General features: G+C 35.9%; 1 protein-coding gene across 1 annotated transcript; it reads right to left on the reverse strand.

Moving 5' to 3' along the window:
* Positions 1–2922: 2922 nt before the first annotated feature.
* On the reverse strand, positions 2923–16489 carry LOC106079813 (serpin B4-like; the record flags this gene model as incomplete). Its single annotated transcript, XM_056015241.1, has 2 exons — positions 2923–5265; positions 16349–16489. Coding segments are annotated over 2 exons (978 nt in total), but the record flags the coding sequence as incomplete, so codon positions are not given.
* Positions 16490–26645: the final 10156 nt, after the last annotated feature.

The raw sequence follows: 26645 nt of genomic DNA on the forward strand, positions 1-26645 counted from the left end.
TGGGGCAATGATGACACTGATCTGTCTGGTAAAAAAGTTCATGACCTGTGCAATTCTATTAACCTTCTACATGCTAGCAATGGTTCACTATCACGACCAGATCTATCTTTAGTCTCTGCTAACTTGGAATATGTCATAGCTTATCAAGTACTAGTCGATATTGGAGTGACCACCTTCCAATATTACTGACTGCCACTCTTTCTAAAATCAACACCAAGACCACCAAAGAGCCACGAAAGTGATGCTATACTAAAGCTAATTGGGAAGGATATGAGACAGCTGTTGACAATGCCCTTGAAAAAATCCATGTAGAGTCTAGCTCTGTCGACCTCATTTACCGTCAGATAACAGCAGCTATCCTGGGAATGGCTAAAAAGTTTATTCCTCGAACTTACCCTTGTAAAAAATTCAATAACTTTTGGACAGCTGAAATAAAAAAAACTTGTTACGGCCCGGAAAAGGGCACACCAAAAGGTCCAAAAGAACCCAAACAATCCAACACTATGACAGAAATATAACAGACTCTAGTCAAAACGTCTGTTAACAGGGAAAAACGAGAACGTTGGACCAACACCTGTGCAAAGTTAGACCTAAGGGATAGCTCTAAGTTCTGGAGTCTTCTGAGAAATCTCGAAAATGCTGGGCGTACGAAAACAGCAACCCCATTATCTTCACCTAGTGGGGTAACCATCTCATCAAAGAAGAAAATTGCCACCTTGTTGAACAAATATTTTGCTAAGATCAACAAGGCTGTCAAGAAGTCCCCAATGTCCAAAGCCATTGATAAAGCTCGCAAAGCTGATGAAAAAAAAAGACCAAAGGAACCACAGACCGAAAGGGCTGAGGGAACGATGAACTCCCCCTTCTCGATAGGCGAGTTTAATGCTGCCATAAGGAAATGCCAGCTCAAAAAGGCTCCCGGGCCGGATGGTATCACCCTCGAAATGCTCAAGCATGTAGGGGGAAAAGGAAGGGCCGTGATCTTGGCATTTGTAAATAGAACCTGGGCTGATGCTCCTGGAAACGTGCCACCATTATTCCTATACCAAAAAAGGGAAAAGATGCTTCCACTGCTGAGGGCTACTGGCCCATCTCACTCACATCTTGTGTGGGAAAGATAAATGAAAAATGGTAAATGAGCGTCTGGTTTGGTACCTTGAGAGTGCCCGTCTTATAGCTCCAGAACAGGCTGGTTTCAGGGCTGGAATGTCCGCTATAGACCAAGTCAACATCTTTGTGCAGAGTGTAGCAGATGAATTCCAAAGGACCGAAAGCACATACGCAGTCTTCATTGACTTAAAACAGGCATATGATAAAGTATGGTGGCCTGGTTTGCTTCATGAGATAAGAGCCGTGGGGGTGCGGGAAAGGATATATTATTGGATCAGAGACTTCCTACAAGAGCGTACAATAAGAACAAGGATATACGGAGAAGCCTCAGGGAAAATGGCCCTCGAGCACGGCCTCCTCCAAGGCTCCGTCATGTCATGCATCCTTTTCACGGCCTTCATAAATGACCTACCGGCTCAGCTAAAATGCCAAAAGCTGCTATATGCTGATGATATTGTCCTTTGAAAATCCGGAAGGAGCGCAGCCTCTATACAAAAAGTGTTTCAAGAAGATCTCCATACGCTCTGCTCATACATACAAAAATGGAGGCTAGAAATAAACACCTCCAAGACGGTGTATTCTCTGTTCACGCTCGGGACTGGCATTCTCAGGCAACTTTTCCGGCTCTCCCTTAACGAAGCGGCTCTCAGCATAGAAAAACTTGGTGTCGCTTTAGATCGCAAACTAAAAATGTGTGAGCACATCCAGGAAGTTGCAAGAAAGGCCTCAGGGAAACTTTGCATTGTGCAAAAGCTGTCATCCAAGAAGTGGGGAGCCCGATCAGACATGCTCCGATCACTGTTTTTAGGAGCAGTCCGATCATAGATAGACTACAGCCTACCTGTGCAAATGTATGGCTCTAGTACAGCTCATGAACAACTTGATAAAATACAGTCCTAAGATTTGTCTGTGGAGCCTTTAGGACAAGCCCAGTAAATGCGGCTGAAATAATGGCTAATGTAGGTTCACTAAACCTTAGGAGGGAAAGGTCAGTACTGACTTGCTTTATGCGGTATAAAAGGCTGAATGAATACCTCCCAGCTAGAAAACTAGAGGATGGTTGGGGATGCAGAAGACGTATCCAGATGCAGTCTTTTATGGCTAAATTTCGATTCACGGTGCCCCCACAGTGGGGAAGAAGAGGAAATCGTGCCTCATATTCTTTCCAATTAGTGGATAGTTGGAAATGCAGAAGACGTATCCAGATGCAGTCTTTTATGCATCATGCCACTAGACTTTCTGATAAAGCTGGCCTCTCCACCAACCGACAAAACATTCAACGTTTTCATCCCCTTTCCCCTTGGTGTCGCCCAACGACCCCAGACAAAAGATTGAAACTAATAGACCCTAATGCAACTAAGCTTAGTCGTTGATCTAAGGACCCTCAAATTCTAACACTGGAGACCATTAATGCCTTCAAGCCCAGTGCTATTTTTGCATATACTGATGGGTCGGCATTGATAAATTCTGGAAGAGCAGGTTATGGAGCCTACATAGACTTTCTTGGCTCAGTAAAAATCTTTGGACCATGTGGTAGTGTTTGCAGTTTTGATGTGGAGACCATAGCAGTGTTATTTAAGACCATTCAAAGTTCTGATGCAACGGCTACTTTTTCTTTTCTGAAAACAAAAAAAAAATATTTTTTAAACTCAACTATGCAAGCAGGATTTTTTTTCATAAAAATACACCAACTTTTACAACTATTCACTATTAATACTAACAAACACGAGACACTATTTAGTAAGGGGGATGACTATTAACCGTATTTTAACATATTTATGCAAAATTGTATTACTAAATTAAGTAATCTCAGTCCTACAAACTACCTTTATTTACAACAAATGTTAACTTTCTTACAAAGAGAAAAAAATCTATTTAATATGCATACAAGTGGAATATAATTTAAAACAAAAATTAATAAGTAATGTTTCTATTGTACACATGAACTGCACAAAAGCATAGTGTCATAAGAACACACAAGTAAAGGGAAAAGGTTTCATCCATCTAAAGAAAAGTATAATTTGATGAGGTTTTGATGTAGAGATTCCCCCTTTACAAAACAATTAGATATATTAGATAATTATTCAATAACATCAATTAGTCCAGGTTCAAATTTAGCTTCATCTTCACCTATCCCTTAGTCCAGTGATGCCCAACCTAATTCGGGCCAAATTAATGATAATATACAAAAACGAAATGAAATTAACATGAAACTAGGCGTATAAGAAGCCCGTGGATCTAGTACTTACATTAATTAATGACCTATATGAAGTATATTTTTTACGCGCAGAAAATTACTGTATTTCTCTACTTAAACTGTGAGCTAGCTTTACAAATAAAATATGTTGGCTTATTATCATATTCCACAAAAAAAGTAAAGATCCGTTCACTTTCCTGGTAGTTTCTACATTCATAGTCCCATTTCATAAACACAAAAATGTTAAAGGTCTTGGTACCAATTCATCAGAGAAAAGTAAAGGCCGTAACGTAGGTAAAGATATATTTTTCCATTTTTTTTTTACAGTCGATTTTCTACTCTTTGTGCCGACATTTCGGCGAGCCGGATTAAACAACGCTGCGGGCCGTATTTTGAACATCACTGCCTTAGTCTGATGGACCATTGGGACACCACACAAGATTTGTCTACCGTCTTTCTCTTTTTCTCTCAGTTATTTGCCTTTGATAAAATTTCATTCACTCTTCTTTCTGGTACTGTTCCCTGAAGAAAGGTATTTGCGATCACCGAGGACCTTGTGATGTGGCTATAGAGTTTGAGCTTACGTTTTTTGACAATAGTTAGCAGGTCATCGTGGAGTCAAATCGGTGCATTAATTCTGTTTCTAATTTCTTCATTCGTGATGCGGTCTTTGTAAGTGACACCAAGGATTTCACTGTATCTTTATAACTATCAGTTCATCGAATACATATGAATATTAACAATGTAATAATAATAACATCAATAAATCTCCGTATCCTGTGGTATCAAGTCGTTAGTCGAACTAATAATATTGACGAGATAGGGTTGTTGTTGTTAATAATTTGTAGTTCATAGTTTCTGATACTCTTTCTAAAAATATTGAAACCTACCTTTTTATCTACCTGAGCTGACAACTGCGGGGGCCGATTTTGAGTTTGTTTTTCCACACAAACTTTCTTCGTAACCTTATTTTAATATCTTTATTAGTTAGTAAACAAGTATACATAAAATACTCTGTTTTTAAAATTAGATATTTAACTTGACTGGAATATTTTATTTGTTAGTCATTATAAGTTTCAGTCATATAGTGGCATAGTATTACTAACCACTTGTTTTATACATCACGGAAAGTTAATTTCTTTTGTTTTTGGGTCGGCAAATTTGCCTTGAAAGAGAATAAGCTGGAGCCTGTCCTCTCTAAGAAAGAAGACGAAAGACCTGTTAGCAAAGAAATTGTACGGATTGAGTGGAAGACTATTAGCACTGGTTCTCTCCATGATTATTGGTGTAGCGGCAGCTGCGACTGTGCCGGATTCTTGGACTTCAATGAGAGCTTTTTGAATAACGTAACTCATTTTTGCTGGTTCTCTGGTTATTCCGGAAAAGTTTGCTGCAGACGAGAAAGCTTCCGACGTACCCATATCAATGAGAACGTTGTTTAGCACCATGTTGGAAGAGAGTTTGAACTTAGGAATCGTCAGGTTTACAAAGGTATCTTGATAACCATGGAAAAAAGCCTCGTCAGAGAAATTTTCTCCAGTTATCTCACCTTCTAGCGTAGACAAAGCAAATTCTGACTTCGGCAAGGCAATGTATAAAGCAAATCTCCTATTGACAAAAGGAATCCTTATGATGTCGCTGTCCATATACGACTTTCTCAAGCTGTATCTATGAATCTGATTCATAAAATCAACCTGTACACTACTGCCGTCTGGCCTGTAGAAATCACCTTTGCGTGTGAGCGCATTCTTAAAGGGCGAGGCCCAGGTGCCGTTGAAAAAGATACTGTTGACCAGGACAAGAAGAGTGTTTCCCGAAAGTGCCCCAGGTTGAAGTACAGAGGGAATTCTATTTTCAGTTTTATTTTCTACCCAGCTATTGATCTGGGCCTCAGAACCATCGGCAACAGTGAAATCCAAATTATCCACTTCCGCTTGATAGAAGGAAATGACATCGTTCTGTAAATAAAACAATCTAACGTTTAACATCTAGTATGTTTCTCAAACATTTATAAACTGAAGTGCTACTATTAACACACTATTTTATATTAATTCTATCTATTGGGAATGTATATTTTAAACAAAGTTATCCCCTATTTGTTTAGTTTTCGATTTTTAAGATCGCGTTTAGATAATTTAAGGAATAAAATATAATAACATAGAAAACGAAGAGAAAGTGATCTGGAGAAATATATGGGGCAAATATGGTAAGCTAAGGAAAATGTAAGAAAATTGTAAAAAAAAAAAGGAAGATTGCGAGAGATTTCTAAATAAATGGATAAACTAAACAATGCCAATGACATTTTGCATTAATAATTTTGTAATCTTGTTTACTTTTAAGACAAAAAGATTACAAAAAGTGTTTGTGTTATCACACAAACTCAGAGGCGGCCCCAGTCGGAATCGGATCCTGTCGAATCCGCCTATTCGCAAGGAATATAAAAGACGTGATATTATTTTGATGGTCAAAAGTAATAATTTTTCAAAGATTCATTTGCCGTTGTAAATTATTTTTTTATTCTGTTTTACATGTTTCAGATGTCCCTTCTAAGTTAAAAATAATTAACTTCTCGCTGGACGCCGGAGGATGGCAGCGAGCAGGGTATGAACCCAGGACCGTCGAGAAAATCAGTTCAGCACGCTAACGCACAACCAGGCATTGCTCTTAACTTAATAACAAACTGGTTACAAACTATATAATACACATTACGGAATGACAAATATGTCAGATAAGCGATTTTAGATAATCTTTCAGCATTGATCTATAATTGAAAAATTAAAAGAAGAAAAGAACAGATATATCGTGCTTAATGATGGGAAATAAACTAACTTTTAAAAGATAAACTAAATTTTTTCAACTAAAATAAAGTAGTTGAACTAAAAGTTTATCATGAATTTCAAAATATAGTTAAACTAAACTAAAAAAAATTAATTAAACTTTCATAACTTTTTTTTTTGGGGGGGGGGGGGCGGGGTTGAACTAGACCTATATAGATATAATCATCCGACTATATGCTTACGGTTCGATCTTATTCTTTTAATATTGTAGAAATATTTATCCATACTAAAATCTGTCATAAGGAATATGTTTCTTACATAAACATTAATGCGCAATAAAAAAAAAAGATGTCTAAATAAATATTTGTGCTTGTATTTTTGCCTTGAATTAAACCTTTAGAAAAGAATGATACTCTTTTTTTTATAAAATTATATTAACTTATTATGTAACGGAAAATCTTACTTATACCGGTAAATTTTAAAATTTCATTAAATAACATCATCCATCCATCCCAGTGGTGCGACAGCCAATGGAGGGCTCTGGCCTGCTTCAACACATCCTTCCATTCAGATCTCTCTTGAGCCTTTCGTCTCCATGCCCTAACCCCAAGCTGTTAAATAACAGAGATTTAGAATTTCAAATTTAGATCTAGTAACCTAAGAAATAGAAACAAAATCATTGGAGTTTTAAGAAAAATTTGACCTGTATAACTATTTTATAGTGTAAAATACATGCCATGCCGATGTGCTATTTTCTTGTCTGACCAATAAAAAAAACAACTAACACTATTGCATAACCTTTAAAGGCGCAAGGAAAAAAACAGTGTGGTCTTGTCATTATGGACTGCACACTCAGTAGGCCTACTCTATATAGGCCTACACGTGTACGTCTATCTGGTCAGGTTGTTAAAATCAGTAGGACACACCGTCTATTTACTTTCTGGGCAGGGAGGGTGTGTAACTATTTTAGTGTAAAGATATATTTACGAACATGCTTGACTAGCCACGCCAGTGAGTTATTTTCTTGTCTGACCACTCCACATTAAACAAACACTATTGCATAACGCGTAGTAAAAAAAAATGCAGGGTAGTCTAGTAGTATCATCGACTACACACGTACAGTACACTAGGCCTACATGTGTATGTCTAGCTGACCAAGTTGTTAAAATCAGTTGGACACAGTCTATTTACTTTATGTTCAAGAGAGGGTGTGGATTAAGATTTTTTTTTCTAGTGTTGGTTATCCTAATGCTTTTAGATCTATATTGGCCTAGCTATCGATTTAGACTTGGATCTCAATAATAAGTCTTAAGATGTTCCTGCAGTTAAAAAATTATTGTTTGCCGCAAATGAATTGATTAAAACCACTAAATATTGACCTAACTCACTAATCACATTCCCACTATAAACAGAAATTAAACACCTCCACGTGGCTCACAGAAAAATTCGGAACAACCCCATTCATAATAGGCCTATTGCATAGAAACTTTTGGCAAAAAATGTTTAACATTTTATAATACTGCTACTTTCAGTTGCAAATATTTACTCCCATAACTTCTACCAGCATCTTACTTTACCCTCCTCAAATGCAGACTGACTAAATAGCTGTTCACTGTATCATTTTTTTGCTAATAAAATTTATTGATATCACATGACCAGAAAACAGGGATGTGTGTTTTAACCCTCACCACATGTTGAAAAGTTGTACAAATTTTAATTAAACTTTTTAGTTAGTAACTAAAAAAAATAATTAAACTACGATTTTAACTAAACTTTTTATTTCTTGACAATGATCTTAATTAATTTTTTTTTAGTTAAACTAAAAGTTTCTAACCTTTTAGTTAACTTTTGCTCATCATTAATCGTGCTTGTACTTCGATGTTTCAATACAGTTATCAACAGAGCTTATCTTATCTTATATAATACAGACGTTACTTCAAAAAAGAAGATGATTACGTCCTACGCGTCATGCATTTAGTCATGCATATTAACCAATGACTTAAATTCTGCCAAGTCACTGGTTTTCCTGGCTAGCTCAGGCAACCCATTCCATGCTCTAATAGCACTAGGGAAGAAGGAGTATTTGTACAAATTTGTCCTAGCATATGGGACGAGGAATGTGCCTTTATCTTTGTGTCTTTCAGAGTATTTTATTAAATTTTGTTTTTGTATTTGAAGATTATGGTTCAGTGTTTTATGTATGATTGCTACTTTACTTTTGAGCCTTCTGTCCTGAAGGCTTTCTAAATTTAGTGATTTTACTAAAGGTGTTACTCTAGTCAAATGTGAATATTCGTTTGTTATGAATCTCACTGCTCTATTTTGTGTCTGTTCCAGTTTCTTAATGTTTTCTTGAGTTGAGGGGTCCCAAACGGAGGATGCATATTCTATTATTGGCCTAACCAAGGTTAAGTAACATTTTAGTTTTATGTTCTTATTTGATTTATAGAAATTTCTTTTAATAAATCCTAATGCTTTGTTTGATTTTTTTGTAGTTTCATCAATATGTGGATTCCATGATAGTTTTTCATTTATTATAACACCTAGGTATTTTGCGTTTTTAGTCTGTGATACTGGTTTGCCATGAATAAGATAAGTGGAATTAATTTGTTTTAGTTTTTTTGTTACTCTTAACAACTGACATTTTTCTGGGGTGGAAAGACATGCTCCAATTTGATTCCCATTTCTGTAATTCATCTAATTCTCTTTGTAAAATATCTGTGTCTTGTGTTGTTTTTATTGTTCTATATATTATGCAATCGTCTGCAAATAATCTGACTTTTGTTCCTGAACTAATGCAATTTGGTAAATCATTTATGTAAATTAAAAATAGTAGTGGACCCAAGACTGTACCTTGAGGTACACCTGAGTTTACTGTTATCGGTGTTGATTTAGAGCCATTTATTATTACAGTTTGTTCTCTCCCTATCAGAAAGTCTTTAATCCACTGATGCAGTGGACCATTAATGCCGAAATATTTTAATTTTTTAAGCAAACTATGGTGGTGAACTTTGTCAAAATTCTTAGAAAAATCTAGTAAGATAGCATCTATTTGTTCACTATTATCTAAACCTTTTGAAAAATCATCAATTAGTCCTATTAGTTGTGTTTCACATGATCTATATTTCCTAAAGCCATGTTGGTATGGTGTGAGGACATTATGCTTGTCTAAGTGGTTTATGATGTTGCTACATATTATGTGTTCTAGGATTTTACATGTGATGCTGGTAAGTGATACTGGTCTGTAGTTCCCTGGGTCAGATTTTTCTCCTTTTTTTAAATAGGGGGGTGACATTAGCTTCTTTCCAGTCCTTTGGTACTCTGCCCTGGTTAAGTGAAGCCTGAAAGAGTATTTTGAACACTGGGGCTAGCTCATTACTTAGTTCTTTGAGTAATCTAGCTGGAATACCATCAGGTCCAGAAGCTTTATTTGGTTTGGTATTGGCTAATAGTTTTTGAATTCCATTTTCTTGTACTACTATATCTTCTATGTTGTCTACTTGGTTCAAATTCAGTAATATGTCTTTGTCTCCTGGGGCTGAGAATGCTGATGTAAAGTATTTGTTTAGAATGTTTGCTTTAGTTTCATTATCATTATGTATTATGTTATGTTCATCTTTTAAAAGCTACGCCTGTTGTTTCCATTTTCTTAGACTTAATGTATGACCATAGGTTTTTGTTGTTATCTTTAGATATTACATTGTTTATGTATTCACTCTGCAGCTGTCTGCTTACTTTTTGGGTTAAGTGTTTAATTCTTATATACTTTTTGTAAACTCTTTCTGCATTAGTTTCTTTAAATTTTCTATAGAGGTTTTCCTTCTGTTTACAAAGCTTCTTTAGTCTATTATTAGACCAGCATTTATTTATTTTGTTTGATGTGTATTTAGTTGGTATATGATTTTCTATTATGCTTTTAAGATGGTTTTTAATGAAATTCCAGAGGTCATCGACTGGTTGGTTAATGTCTTTTTCTAATAAGAATGTTTGTTGAAAGTTTAGTGCAGCTTGGTGTAGTTAAGTTAGGTTACATTTATTCCAGAGTAAGATTTTTCTTTTGGGTTTTGTATTGGCTACTGCTTTTATCTGACTGTGTATTTTTATGATCTCATGGTCTGATAGACCAGGGATAATTTCATAATCAACTACTAATCCAGGTCTGTTGGTTAAGAAGAGATCTAATGTGTTGTTTAATCTAGTTGGCTTTTTAATGATTTGATCTAAACTTAGGTTGTGTAAAGTTTCTATGAAAAGCTCATTGATGTCCTTAAGGTTTTGGTGTTTATCTATGGTTAGTGTTTTCCAATTTATATCAGGTAGGTTGAAATCACCCATAATCCAAAAAACTGCATTTTTATTTGTCTCTTTAAGTGTAGTAATCTGATTACATAGTTCCTGCATGTATTCTAAACTAGAATTTGGTGGTTTGTAAATGCTGCCTATTATTAGGGATGTTGAGGTGGTATTAATTTTACAAAATGTTGATTCTACATTTTTTGAGTTAGGTAAGGTAATTTCTTCTGCTATAAGAGTGTTTTTTATTGCTAAAAGAACTCCTCCATGATTATCAGCCCTATCTTTTCTAAAAATTTCATAATTACTATTGAAAATTTCTGCATTATAAATTTCAGGATGCAGCCAAGTTTCTGTTCCTGCAATTATGTCTGGTTTCTCACATTCTAATAAAATTTCTAAGTCTGCTGTTTTGTTCCTAATGCTTTGAAAATTTATAACTAAGGTTTTAAGGTATTTTGGTATTACTTCTTTAGTAGGTTTGTTTAGTGAGGCTGTTGTATTAATTTTAGTAGATTTAGGTTTAACAGGAGTGGATCTGGCTAGTGGTTGGTGAGTTTGGTTCGGGATGGTGTTTAGGATGTTGTATGGGTTAGAAGTGTCCGCATCAAAGAAATCAAACAGTCCTGATGTAAACTGAGGTAACCCACACGGTACACAGTGCCATGATGCGTCTTTGTTGCCTAAGGCATAATACACAGGTGTATTCATATGGAGACATGATGCATGGTACCATTCATCGCAGGTGTCACATTGAATGGCTTTCTGTTTCAGGGTGCATATTTTTTTGCAGATGTTGCATCTATCTTTAGATCTAGGCCCTGGATTTGACTCTACATCTCCTGCCATTAATATTAAGCTAACGGCAATGTCATTTAAATGGAACTAGAATAAGGATGTAGATCTACCTAAACCAAACTTCTGATTTAGCACTAATTTAGTTTTAGTGGTGAACGCCTTAGAAGCTGCTTGTCAAGAGTTTAGCCTTACTATAAGTCTCTCCAAGACCAAAATCCTGGCACAAGACGTCGCAGAAATACCTATAATACATATTGGGAACCACACCCTTTCAGTGGTGCAGGAATTTACCTACTTGGGTTCAACAATTGTCAATAACCTAGACTTAGACATCGAGCTGACAAAAAGGATAGGAAAAGCTACCACAGCATTGGCAAAACTCTCCAAGCGCGTCTGGGAAAATGGTAAATTGACCACAGCGACCAAAATCCTAGTCTACAACACCTGTGTTGTGAGCACTCTCCTTTATGGCAGTGAAAGCTGGTCAACATACATGTACCAAGAGCACACATTGAATAGTTTCCACTTGCGCTGCCTGAGACGCATAATGGGCATGTCTTGGATAGGACCAAGTCTCCAATCAGGAAGTTTTGAGATTGGCCAATATGAACAGCATGTATGCTCTCCTGACACAAAGAAGATTACGCTGGCTCGGACATGTCACCCGCATGCCAGATGGTAGAATCCCGAAAGATATCTTATATGCTGAGCTTGTGGAAGGAGTCAGACCCAAGGGCCGCCCAAGACTAACATATAGAGATGTCTGCAAGCGAGACATGAGAGCCACAGGCATCAGCGAAAATATGTGGGAAAACATAGCCAAAGACCGGAGTGCATGGAGACAGACTGTGCGTGCTGGGACAACCCTTGCTGAGAACAAAAGAATTGAAGCGGCCTTAATCAAGAAGGAAAAAAAGAAAGCTGCCCTTTCCGCTAGCCTTAAATCAGAGGCATACAGATGTATGAATTGTGGCAAAGTCTGCCGTTCTAGAATTGGCTTGATTAGCCACACCAGATTCTGCCCCGTCACAAGATTAAGCCAAAACCAGTGACTCTTTTGGGTGCATCCATTGCCTTTCGAGACAAAAGGAGCCATATATATAGTTTTAGTATATTATACATTGCAATATTGATCTAGAAATTTGGAAATCAAAATCTACACTGAAAGTCTAGAAATTGAAATTCTATATTTTGATCTAGTCTATATCAGTCTAAACTAGACCTAGAAATTCAAGATCCAGAATCTGCAATGAATTTAATTAGAAGGAAAATCCAGATCTAGTTTTAAAAATCTAGACATACTGTAAAAAAAAATCTAGATCTAGTTTTAAAAATCTAGACTAGATCTAAATCTAACTATTATGCCTTTTTTAAAAATACAAGTCAGATAACGAGGTTTAATAAACATTACCATACCGAGTTGTTTTAGCATTTCATTTGAAGAATTCATTCCATATAACATCAAGGAGAAAAAAATCCGCATCGTTACACGGCCTAGTTAGACTAAAAAATGTCTTCATTAATACAAGCCAGTTATCGAGGGCTCATAGACATTGGTGCACCAAGTGATTTCTTTTAGCATTTCATTTAAAGAATTAATTCTAAACAGCACACTTTTTTTCCTTGGCACAGTCTGCAAAAGAGCTCATGGCTCAGCAGCAATAACGCTGGCTAGAAGAAGAAGAAGAAGAAAGAATTAATTCCATATGAGTCATAGGGGAAAAATCCACTAAGTCACAAGGCTAGTTAGACTAAAAAATGTCTTCATCTATACGAGCAAGTTGTTGAGGAATCATAGACATTGGTGCACCGAGGTTTTTTTTAGCATTATATTTAAAGAATTCATTCATATGACGTTTAAGGGGAAAAAATTCCAACACGTCACAATGGGCTAGTAACAACAAAATGTTTTCATTAACACGAGAGATTTAACGAATGCTCATAATCCTCAATGGACAAAGTTCTAATATAATTTATTTAATTTAAGATAGTATATATTAATAATATAATATATATATATTATATATATAAATAAAATAAAAACAAATATAAAAAAACAAAACAACTAAAATCTATTGAAAATTGATTAACTTTTAATTTTCCATCCGAAACATCGCAATAGTTTTAAGTATCTATAATAGATTTTTCCGGATGTTTGTATATATAGTGAGAGAAACAGAGAATTCTAGATAAATCTACTACGGTTAATAACATTTTTGAATGGTCTCGTACGAAAATTAGATGTACCATAGCCTTGTGGAGAGATTTTTATACCATATTTTGGTGTTAGAAAGTTTTTCCTTAAGAATCGGAAAATAATATTAACGATAATTAGATTTTTAAAAAATATTTAGCTAGAAAATTAATTGTAATGTACGACATAAGTGCGATTCTACATAAATAGAGTTAGAATGTTTTTCATAAAATCCGGAACAACCGATATTCGTACATGAGAAGAAGATTACGTTTTATTTATTAGAAGAGAGATTTCAAACAGTTATTTGTGTTAGTAGATTTCTCATATAATATTCGGAACAATTTTGGAGACGATTTGTAAGAAAATTTGAGTAATGTGGGTTGATTCCTTTTTCAAAACCAAATCCGGAACATTCTTTACAGAATAAAAAAAAAACTTCTGTTATGTTTCAGCAAGAAAATTCAATGTAAAATAAGTCTAAAAATTGTTTTTCAATAATCGTTGCTAGTAAATTACTTTCTTATTTTAAAATCCTGAACAACCTTTTGTCGATATTTTTGAAAAAAAAATCATTTGACTTAAATTTGAATTAAGTTCGAAAATACGAACAATAGGATATCGATAATTAAACTATAGTAACTTATTTTCCAGGAATAAAAGGGTAATGTAAGTCAATGATGCTATTTCAAAGAATCATTTGATATAAAATTTTTATACAATAATATCCGGAACTACTTCATAGTTAATGAAATATAAGTCAGAATAGTGATTTTTATTTAGTATTTACTTTTAAAAAAACGAACAACATATGATTGATCATATGTTTTTACAACGTTTAAACGTGACGGACAGACATACCAACAGACAAAACACACAAACATAAGAGTCTTTTATTCTAATGGGGGAACTCAATAAAAACTAAATAAAATCTGATTATTTAAAAAATTTTGAGGGAACCGATTAGTACCATGTCTTGTCGCTGCTTATCACGCTACTGCACGAAAGTCGCTGCATAAAAAGTCCATTTTAAAAATGTGCGTGATATTTACATACAAAGTGCATTCTTAGCCTTTATAAACAAACATAAGTGTTTTCTTTTAATTTTAGCAGCTAGTTGACCAGAAAAAACACCTATGACTAATATTTATATTTGTTGTAAATACTCCTTATACATTTTTATAAATATATTCGACTTAGTTATACTGAAAATGCACAAAAAAATGTCTTTGTTAACATAGTGTAACATTACCTCTCTTACATTTATGTAATTGTTTAGAATCGGTGTATTTTTATTAAAAAATATCGCTTGCATAATTGATTTTACAAACGAAACGGTTTGCTTTTAGAAAACCAAAAGTAGCTGTTGCACCTAAACGTTTCAAGCCGCATCGCATGGTGAAATAATATTTTTCATTTTTCTTCTAGTTTTCGAGATCTGAGTGTGACAGACGGACAGAGGGACAGACGGACATTTTGCACAAACCTAATAGCGGCTTTTCCCATTTCGGGGGCCGCTAAAAAGTGTATAAATTTGATTTTACAGTTCTAAAAAGTTTCATAATTATCATATATCTTTTAAAAAATAAATTTTATCGACACCTTCTATGTTATGTACACTAGAAACACCAAAATAGTTGGATATTAATATGCACCATAAATGTAGATCTTTAATAATATATATTTGAAAACCAAAAACTTGACTACCCCATTATAATTGAAAGCTCTCACATTGTGTTAACACTATGTTACCATGAACATGGAATAAGTAAGCACTTTTCGTTTACAAAAAATTGTCAGGGATGAACTTTCCCAAATCATTTTTAACGGCCCCCAAAAGGGGAATAGCTTCTATTAGTTTTGTGTGGTCTTCAGTCCGTCCGTCCGGTTTAGATCTCATAAACTAGAAAAGAAAATGAAAATCGTACATCATAATATTTTAGACCTTTCAAAGTTCTGATGCAACGGCTACTTTTTTCCTTTTCTGAAAGTTAACCATTTTATTTTTAAAATTAACTATGCAAGCAGGTTTTAAATGAAAAACTTCAGGGGAGATAAGTTTTTTAAAAAAGATTACAGACTTCTTCATAACTCAAGCTTCATTTATAAATTCGCGCATTGATTAAAAAAAATTGCATTTAAGGTCACAATTCAATTTGAAAAGTATGAATGGCTCCTTATAAAATATATCTTCAATTTATTAAAAAAAAACACATTGAATGAAATACTGATTCAAGTGTTTAAAAAAAAGAATTCTGATACAAACTTCGCTTTCGTTGTAAGTTTTAAAAAGGACTACTTTTCTAACGCACAGTTCTGACATATCTTCACTATACACTTGACAACAATCTATATAAGATTAAATTGAGCCCTGATCCAGATCTAGATTTAAATAAAAATGTATATAATATATATATATATATATATGATAATAAAAAAAGCAGTGTTTTTCAACCTTCGGCAAACAAAAAAAACCCAGTCATGTTGAGGCCTTTCTCTTTCTCTTTCAGCAAGGGGGTCTTGGGGAGCGCAGAAACGCATTCTCCTGACATCTACAGCTCATTATTCATCCCATTTGAAAAGAATCTTTTGCATAATGTTTTACTTGAAAAATAAATATTCTAATATGAATTTTAAGGCCTTTACTACATTGCAAATACAACCGATTTGTTCCTTGAAAAGATAAGAAATCCCACAGATTTAGATTAAAGCTTTAAACATCGCCGCCGAAAAAAAAATTATTCGAAAAATATTTTGTAAGTGACAATCAAAACAAAATAAAGTCTTGAATATTCTTTGCGAATAGTCGGATCCGACAGGGATCCGACGGGGGCCGCCTCTGAGTTTGTGATAAAACAAACTCTTTTTGTAATCTTGTTTTATAAACTTTTATAAACAAATTATTTATTTTTACAATATAACTTAATTGATATAATTGTATAAATGCGCTGAATAAAAAACAAAGCAACTATTCCTTACCTGATATTCTTGGCTGATAGTATATATTGGATTCAGCCATATACCGTTGGCTGTATACAACTTAATGTTCTGCACTGCATTAATCTGTTCAATGATGATCTGATAATCCCAGTGTGGATTAGAGACGTTAAATAACTGAAAAATACAGTATTAAAATTAGTGTTTCTATAATTATTTTTTTAATTATACGTGTCAGGTAGGGTGTATGATTAAGGCCATATAAAGTTAACCTTTATTTATTGAGGATGTCAAATATTTCTTATCCTCCCAAGACCCTGCATTTACTTAGATTGTACAAGTTACAAGCATGGATGTTGCCAGGGGATGGGGTTCCACCCCCACCCCGAAATGAAATCCTCCCCAAAGGGGGGGGGGTCGGAATTTAGTGACTGAATTTTTGCTTTGATTTTGCTTATTTTAGGTGAGATTTTTTTAATACTAGACCATCACTTGCCCCAGCGCAGCCAAGGGGGTTTTAAGTTTAAAACCCCATACGATGGGGGTTTACAGTTAAACCCCCCTCTTCTATTAAACAAAACAAAATTGATGCAAACGACAATTCCCAAATTCCAATAGCATAGCTAAGGAAGATTTAGATTTTAAAACCCCCTACAAAATTTACGATACCCCCCCCCCCTCTTCAAGCGGGGTTTGAAGCTAAAAAATGCTTCTTCAATATAAAAAAAGCAAATTACGCACTCGAAATGCTATTAGCGTAGCCGAAGAGGGTTTTGAGTTTAAACACCCCTTCAGCGGGGTTTGATGCTATAAAATACTTCTTCAATATAAAAATAAAGTAATTACACACTAAACTTCTTTGAGTGTAGCTAAGCCAAGGGGGTTTTTGAGTTTAAACCTCCCTTCTCCAGATGGCTTTTTTTTTGTTTTAAAGTTTAAACCCCCCCCCCTTTTCAGATGGTTTTGAGTTTAAAATTCCCCTACAGAGGGTTTTGAGGTTGAAAACCCCCTCTTCAATATTATTCTAAAGCAAACTACTTTCACCAAATTCTATGAGCGTAGGCAAATGGGGTTTTGAATTCGTTTAAAAAATACTCCAGAGATTAGTTTAGATTAGTTTTTTTAGTTTAAAACCCCTCAACAAATGATTTTGACGATAAAAAATTTCTTTTCGATATAAAATCTAAAGCAAACTACATTCACTTAATTCCAAGAGCGTAGCCAAGAGAGGTTACAAATTTCTACCAGCGGCTGGGCTCCACTAATAAAGGGCAGTGAATAGTCTGCCAAAATTGAAAAAGACTAAATGTGGCTCAACAAAGAAAGCTTAGACAGGAGTCAATTATAAGAGATCGGGCCTCAATCACGGAAATCCTATGCCGAACTGGGAGTCGACCCCTTAGTAAGTTTATGACAGAGCGTATAAATGATATTTGCGAGATATGTTCTACGACAAAATGAAAATTACACAGAGTTGCGATGACATTGAGGCCATTACGAGGAAAGCGCAAACAAGGACATCCTAGTACAACATCACGCCACACTTTCATAGAGGTCCGCAGAGCAGGTGGGTCGTGGTCAGTAAGAATAGCACATTAGGTTTCTGAAATAAAACTTTTTAATAGCAGGATAATGCTTGTAGATACCTCAGAATATGTATTTTGTTGGCTTTCAATACAGGAAATAGTGATCTCGCAGCGCTCACCCAGACCCCTTGTCTACAATTTTTATACTATCTCCAGGAAAAACCCATTCTCGGGTACAATAAACATCTTCCGAAAGAATGAAGTGTCAGAATTTAATAAAGATGAATTATATATACACACACACAATATGTATATATGTGTGTGTGGTAAAATTTCAAAGAAATTATTACTGAAAGAAGCAATGAAGTACTAAGCCTTAACCCAAAGAAGAAAAAACAGTGGATTAGTGATGAGACATGGAAATTAATCGAAGAGAGGAATGCGCTAAACAGGAAGTTAACCTAGCAAAAACAAGAAACCACAAGCAACAATCAAAACAAGACTACCAAGCAGTTTCACAAAAAGTCACCAAAATGCTCAGACAGGACAAACGTTCATTATACAATAATCTGGCAGAAAAGGCAGAAGAAGCAGCTGGTAAAGGAGATATAAAACAACTGTACAAAATCACCAAACTTCTCAGTACCAAAAAGGCTAATTGCAATGTTCCAGTCAGAGACAAATACGGAAAACTACTTTCTTCAATAAATGCACAACTTGAAAGATGGAAAGAATATTTTCAAGAAGTGCTCAATAGCCCTAAACCACGAAATCCACCAGATCTAAATGCAGGACCAACACTAGACATAAACATGGAAGAAATAACAAAAGAAGAAATAAGGAATGCACTCAAACAAATGAAGACAAGTAAAGCGACTGGAATTGACAACATACCACCCGAAGTCCTAAAAGAAGGAGGAAGTAAAATAGTTGACCAAATGCACAAACTATTCAACAAAATTTGGTTAACAGAAACACCTCCGGGGGAGTGGGAAAAGGGCTTGCTAATAAAACTACCAAAGAGTGGAGATCTATCACAATGTGAAAAATGGCGAAGCATCACTTTGTTGTCACTTTCAGCAGAATCCTACTAAACAGAATAAAGGGAGCATGCGATGAACACCTAAGAGAAGAACAGGCCGGATTCAGAAAAGGGAGATCTTGTGCTGACCAAATAGATACACTCAGAATAATTGTAGAACAATGTGTCGAATGGCAATCTCCTATCTATGCAACATTTGTCGACTTCGGAAAACCTTTTGATAGTGTCGACAGAGAATCTATCTAGACTGGACTATCACGGGATCCCCAATAAAATAATAACCATAATCAAGAACCTTTATGATGGTTTCACTTGCCAAGTAACCCACTGTGGCAAGCTGTCAGAGGAATTTCCAGTCACAACAGAAGTCAAACAGGGATGTCTTCTTTCACCACTCCTGTTCCTTCTTGTATTGGATTGGGTCACAAAAGGATATGCAAGAAAAGGTCACAGCTTTAAGCGAATTAGGAAAAGAGTAGGCCTCAAAATAAACCAACAAAAAACAAAAGTACTTAAAGTAAACAATAAACAAATTGGAGACATAGTACTGGATTCTCAGACAAATAGACCAAGTAGGAAATTGTATATACCTTGGGAGTGTAGTCAGTATATCAGGTGGAACAGGTGAAGACATTAAGCGCCGTATAAATCTAGCGCGTCAAACATTTACACAGCTAAAACCAACATGGGCATCTCCTCACATCTCAAACAAGACTAAAATAAGAATCTTTAACTCTAATGTCAAGGTTGTCCTACTGTATGGTTCTGAAACATGCAGAAAAACTTAAGCCACAACAAAAAAATACAGACCTTCATCAACACATGCCTGAGAAATATCCTAAAAATACACTGGTATGACAAAGTAGAAAAAGCCAAACAGTGGGAGATGAGTGGCCAGAATATAGAAGTGCAGATCTTAGAGAGGAAGTGGAGATGGATTGGTCACATCCTTAGAAAAGATACCAGCAACAGAGGTAGGCAGGCCTTAGAGTGGAACCCCCAGGGAATAAGACGCAGAGGAAGACCAAAAAGAACATGGCGACATAGTGTACTTGAAGAAGCAGAGAAGACCGGGAAGAGCTGGGAAACCATAAAAAAAACTAGCGAGAGACCGTGGAGAGTGGCGTGTTTTTGTCGAGGTCCTATGTTCCATGAGGAACTCAAAGGAGCGATGATAATGATGATGATGTGTGTGTGTGTACATAATCTTTATTACATTCTGATCCTTCATTCATTTGCAAGACGTTTATTGTGCCCTAGAATAGGTTCTTTATGGAGTTAGTGGAAAAATTGTAGACTCCCCGCCATTGCCAGGAAGGTGGTCTGGGGGAGCGCTAAGAGCACTATTTCTGTTATTGAAAGCCAACAAAATGCATATTCTGAGGTATCTGCAGTGCATTTTCCTGCTATTAAAAATTTTATTTCATAATTCTAATGTGCTATTCTTTCTGACCCTCCCACGCCGTTCGGTGCATTTGCTGTTTCCACAAAAATCTGTCACTGGAATGTCTGAAGCCTCTTCCCACTTGCTCCGAGGACCTCCATGAATGTGTGGCGCCAAGTTGTACTAGGATGTCATCGCAACTCTTATTATGCGTAATTCATTTTGTTGGAGAACATGTCCCGCTAACCTCATGCGACGCTCTGTCACCATCTTACTTACTCTCACTTGACGCAGTGGCCTGAGTTAACAATATTGCAAGGCTTGAGCACTGTAACTGTCTCAGTTGACATTGCCTGTTAAGAGCTTAAAAGACACCTGGAACTCCTGATGTAGAAAACAGGAAGTTGAATGAATAAAGTTGACTTTTAGTTCAGTCAAGTGAGAAAAGTGGTATCTTTTAGACCGGGCGGTCAAGTGGTATTTTGGTTCTGGACGGACAGTAGCGACTTAGAAAAGTCGAGCAGTATTTACAGTTAGGAAGTATCTTTGAGGCAATGTCAGTGCCAGTGTTCTTTTTGAGACATGTATTATTATTCTGGATTATTCTGTACAGTGTTACCCGCTGAGATGCGGACGTGATTTGTAATCTACTCTGGAGACTTTAACGTATTGGATATTTTTGATACCGCTATTATGCGGATAGGATTGTTTATTATTTCTTGACTTGTATCACTAACAAGGAGTGCAGTATTATTATTATTGTTTCAAATAAATTTTATATTTGTCTGCTGAAACGGACTTAAGGGCAACTTGGCAGACTGCAACAACTGGAGGCGCATTACTCTCCTCTCTGTCCCGGGCAAAGTTTTCAGCACTGTTTTGTTGAGACGGCTTCAACAGTCTGTAGATGAGAGGCTCAGAGAAGAACATGCAGGCTTCCGAAGAGGCAGATCATGTGCAGAACAGATCTTTGCTCTACGAAATATCATAGACCAAAGTCTCGAGTACCAACAACGGCTAACGATCAGTTTCGTAGACTTTAAGAAAGCGTTTGATAGTGTCCACCGAGATTCACTATGGAAAATAGCAAAAGAATACGGCATCCCAGAAAAATTCGTCCAGATCCTACGACACCTATACAGTCAATCTAGTTGCTGCATTAAAACAGAAGAAGGAACAACCGAGTTTTTTAGCATCGAGACAGTTGTGCGACAGGGATGCATTCTATCTCCCTTCCTCTTCCTCCTAGCCATCGACTACATAATGAGGAGAGCAATGAAACAGACTGCCTTTGGTATTCAATGGCGTGAACAAAACCGAATGACGGACTTGGGACTTTGCCGATGAAGTGGCACTACTCTTGGCTACAAATAAAAGCATACAAGAAATGACGGAGAGCCTAGATAGAGAGGCACCCAAAATTGGCCTCAGCATAAACTTGGATAAGACTAAAATTTTGCGAGTAGGATTTAAGTCAAAGGATGCCCCAGTCAGACTTGGCGAGTCAAAGCTTGAAGAGCTGGACAAGTTCACATACCTTGGCAGCATCATAACAATTGATGGGGATGCCTACCACAATGTAGCGTGCCGAATAGGAAAGGCAGGGAGCATTTTCCAAAGACTGCAGCCTATTTGGACAAGCCAAGCCATTGGACTCGAGACAAAAATACACCTTCTCAACACAATCGTCATTCCAACAGCAACATATGCATGTGAAACATGGAAGTCAAAATTGAGAAAAGACTAAATGTGGCTCACCAAAAATGGCTAAGACGGATTTTTGGGAGTCAGTTACACAGATGAGGTCTCAAACAAAGAAATCCTATGCCGAATTGGGAGTCGAACACTTAGTCAGGTTGTGACAGAGCGTCGCATGAGGTTTGCGGGACATGTTCTCAGACAAAATGAACTACGCATACCAAGAGTTGCGATGACATGGAGGCCAATACGAGGAAAGCGCCAAAAGGGACGTCCTCGTATAACTTGGCGCCACACATTCATGGAGGACCTCAGAACAGTGGACACCAAGTGGTAAGAGGCTTCAGACATCGCCAGTGACAGATCTTTATGGAGACAGCTTGCCGCTCAATGCCCCGAACGGCGCTGGAGGACCTAAGTAAGTAGGTACGTAGGCTAAGTATTTTTGATTTGCAAGTTTTTGCTGATATTCAACTTTTCCATTCGGGTTTTTAGTTTCTAGCTTTTGCCAATGTTAATTTTTTTTCCATTCCGGTTAGGGCCTAATGGGTTTTACCGGGTGCGGCCCGCAATCTATTGACGCAACTGTCTAGTAAAGACATTCTGTCTACCACTCTACTAGGTTTTAACTAGAGTATCCAGCTGGAAAGGTAGATAAAAAAAAAAGGAGAGGGGGGTATAGGTAGAGGAAGGCCCTAAAGAGTGTTGACCATGATGGCATGATGGGACAGATATGTCAATTAAACAAAAGCTACCCAAGTACCTTGGTGTAACTTTAGATCCCAAACTAACAAGATTACAAAGAGAGTTTGTGTTATCACACAAACTCAGAGGCGGCCCCCCTCGGAGTCGGATCTCTGTCGGATCTGCCTATTCGCAAGGAATACTCAAGAGGTGATTTAATTTTGATGGTAAAAAGTAATAATCTTTCAAAGATTCATTTGCCGTTGTATAAAATGTTTTTTTTTTGTTTTACATGTTTCGGGTGTTCCTTCTATGTTTAAAATAATTAACTTCGCGCTGGACGATGGAGGATGGCAATGAGCAGGGTATGAACCCTGCCTGGTTGTTTAGTTTGCGTGCTGGACTGTCGTTCGGATTTATCTATGGTCCCTGGTTCAAACCCTGCATGCTCCCATCCCCCGTCGTCCTACGGGAGATTTGGACTAGGAAGTAAACTATCTTCAACTCTGAAGGAACATCCGAAACATGTAAAACAAACAAACAAACAATCCGGGACCGTAGAGATAATTAGTTCAGCACGCTAACAGCACGACCAGGCATTGCTCTTAACTTAATAAACTAATAGCCTATTATTGATAAAGAGATATATTACATATTACGCATGACATCTATCGAATATGTACAATAGGCCAATGTTAGACGAGCGTTTTTCGATAATTTTTCAGCAGTGATTTGTAATTAAAAAAAAAAAAAAAAAAAAAAAAAAAAGATATATCGTGCTTGTACTTCGATGTCTCAGCACAGTTAGGCCTATCAACAGAGACATCGGCATTTTTATTTAAATGGAACTAGAATGAGAATGTAGATCTACCTAAATTAAACTTCTGATTTAGCACTCTTAAGATCTATATCTACTAGATCTAGATCTAATATATGAACTAGGAATAATGTAGCTGTAATTTATATAAGATTTATGTAAAAAAAATATCATAGATAATCTATCAATAGACTGAATGCAACATTAAATTTAAAAAATAATAAATTCGTTTTAGTAGGCCTATATTATAACATTGCAATATTGATCAAAACGTTTGGAAATCAAAATCTAAACTTTAAGTCTAGAAATTGAAATTCTACATCTTAATCTAGTCTATATTAGTCTAAACTAGATCTAGAAATTCTAGATCTAGACTCTAAAATAGTTTTAATTAGAATAAAAATCCAGATCTAGATATACTGTAATAAAAATCTAGATCTAGTTTAAAGAATCTAGCTTAGATCTAAATCAAGATATCATTCCTTTTTTAAACGCGAGTCACATAACGAGGCTTAATAAGCATTACTATACCGAGTTCTTTTAGCATTTCATTTGAAGAATTCATTCCATGTGAAGTCAAAGAAAAAAAAAACACTACGTCACACGGCCTAGTTAGACTAAAAATCGCCTTCATCAATACGAGCCACTTATTGAGTGTTCATAGACATTGATGTACCTAGTGCGTTCTTTTAGCTTTTCATTTAAAGAATTCATTCCATATGACGTCAAAGAAAAAAAAAACACTACGTCACACGGCCTAGACTAATAATCGCCTTCATCAGTACGAACTATTTATCGAGTGTTCATAGACATTGCACCGAGTGCGTTCTTTTAGCATTACATTTAAAGAGTCCATTCATATGACGTCAAGGAAAAAAAATTCCATTACTTCACAATAGGCTAGCACCGGTACCATAAAAAATGTCTTTATTTACACGAGATATTTAACGAGGGTTCATAGACATTGGTGCACTGAGTTCTAATAGAATTTATTTAAAGAGGATCAAAGCCGCATTGTTTTTGCGTTTTGTCTGTCAGTCGGTCTGTCCGTCATCTTAATATAAAAAAAACAACAACTAAAAGCTAATAAAAATTTATTAACCTTTATTTTACGTTTCAAAACATCGCAATAATTTTAGGTATGAACACAATTGATTTAAGTTTATATAATAGAATGTTCCGGATGTTTAAAATTTTTGGCGACGATTTGTACAAAATGTAAGTCGATTTCTTTTCAAAACAAAATCCGGAACATTCTTTATCAATTACAAAACTTTTATGTTATGTTTCAGCAAGAAAATTAAATGTCTAAAAAGTGATTTTCAGTTATCAATTCTAGTAAATTACTTTTTTTTAAAGCCCTAAACAACCTATTGTCTCTTTTTTTTAAATTTGTTTAAAGATAAAAATACGGAACAATTTGATATATATAGTCAAATTATAGATTTGTCACCCGCATGCCAGATGGTAGAATCCCGAAAGAGATCTTATATGCTGAGCTTGTGGAAGGAGTCAGACCCAAGGGCCGCCCAAGACTAACATATAGAGATGTCTGCAAGCGAGACATGAGAGCCACAGGCATCAGCGAAAGTATGTGGGAAAAAATAGCCAAAGAGCGGAGTGAATGGAGACAGACTATGCGTACTGGGACAACCCTTGCTGATAAAGAAAGAATTGAAGCGGCCTTAATCAAGAAGGAAAAAAAGAAAGCTGCCCTGTTCGCTAGCCCTGAATCAGAGGCATACACATGTACGAATTGTGGCAAAGTCTGCCGTTCTAGAATTGGCTTGATTAGCCACATCAGATTCTGCCCCATCTCAAGATTAAGCTAAAACCAGTGACTCATTTGGAGCCATATATATATATAGTGACGCAATGTCAAATAATATAAGTGTAATATTAGTCAATTATGCAATTTCAAAAAATCATTAGACATAGTTCATTTTTTATAAAACAATATCCGGAACATTTTTACACTTAATGAAATATAAGTCAGTATAGAGATTTTGATTTAGCATTAATATGCTATTTACAAAAAAAAAACGGAACAACATATTATTGATAATGTGTTTTTTGCAACGTTTAAGCATGGAAATTGAACGTTAGAAGAGCAAACAAACATTCGTTGGCGTTTAGTTTTGCACAAAAAATCCGGAACAATAAATTTTAGATACTTAAAACTATTGAGATGTTACGGGAGAAACATTAAAGGGTAAATCAGATTTTCAATAGCTTTTAGAGTTGTTTTTTTTTTATCTAAACGTGACGGACAGACCTACCGACAGACAAAACGCACAAAAATAAACCTTTTTTATTCTGATGGAGGCACTAAACAAAAAATAAATAAAATCTGAATTTTTAGAAAAAGTTTAAGAAATTAGTTTAGCACCATGTCAAGGCCGGGCTTTACGTTACTACACAAAAGTCGCTGCATAAAAAGTCCATTTTAAAAAATGTGCGTGATATTTACATACAAAGTACATTCTTAGCCTTTATTAACAAACATAAATGTTTTCTTTTAATTTTAGCAGCTAGTTGACCAGAAAAAACACCTTTAATTAATATTTATATTTGTTGTAAATATTTCTAGTACATTTTATAAGAATATTTGACTTAGTGATACTGAACATACACAAAAGTTTTCCATCTTTGTTAGCATATTGTAACATTGCCTCCCTTACATGTACGTAATTGTTTTAGAATTGGTGTATTTTATGAAGAAAATCGCTTGCATAATTAAACGCTTTGCTTTTAAAAGTAGCCGTTGCACCTAAACTTTTCAAGGCGGATTTAATGGTGAATTAATATTTTTCATATTTTTTCTAGTTTTCGAGATCTGAGTGTGACAGACGGACATTTTGCACAAACCTAATAGCGGCTTTTTCCCCTTACGGGGGCCACTAAAAATGTGTGAGCACATCCAGGAAGTTGCAAGAATTAAAGACTCGGAAACTTTGCATTGTGCGGATGCTGGCATCCACGAAGTGGGTAGCCCGAGCAGACATGCTCCGATCACTGTATTTAGGAGCAGTCCGATCACAGATAGATTACAGCCTACCTGTGCAAATTTATATCTCTAGTACAGCTCTTGAACAACTTAATAAAATACAGTCCTAAGCACTAAGATTTGTCTGTGGAGCCTTTAGGACAAGCCCAGTAAATGTGGCTGAAATAATTAGTGATGGGCA

This window comes from Biomphalaria glabrata, chromosome 17 (genome assembly GCF_947242115.1).
Source record: "Biomphalaria glabrata chromosome 17, xgBioGlab47.1, whole genome shotgun sequence".
NCBI classification, from domain to species: domain Eukaryota; kingdom Metazoa; phylum Mollusca; class Gastropoda; family Planorbidae; genus Biomphalaria; species Biomphalaria glabrata.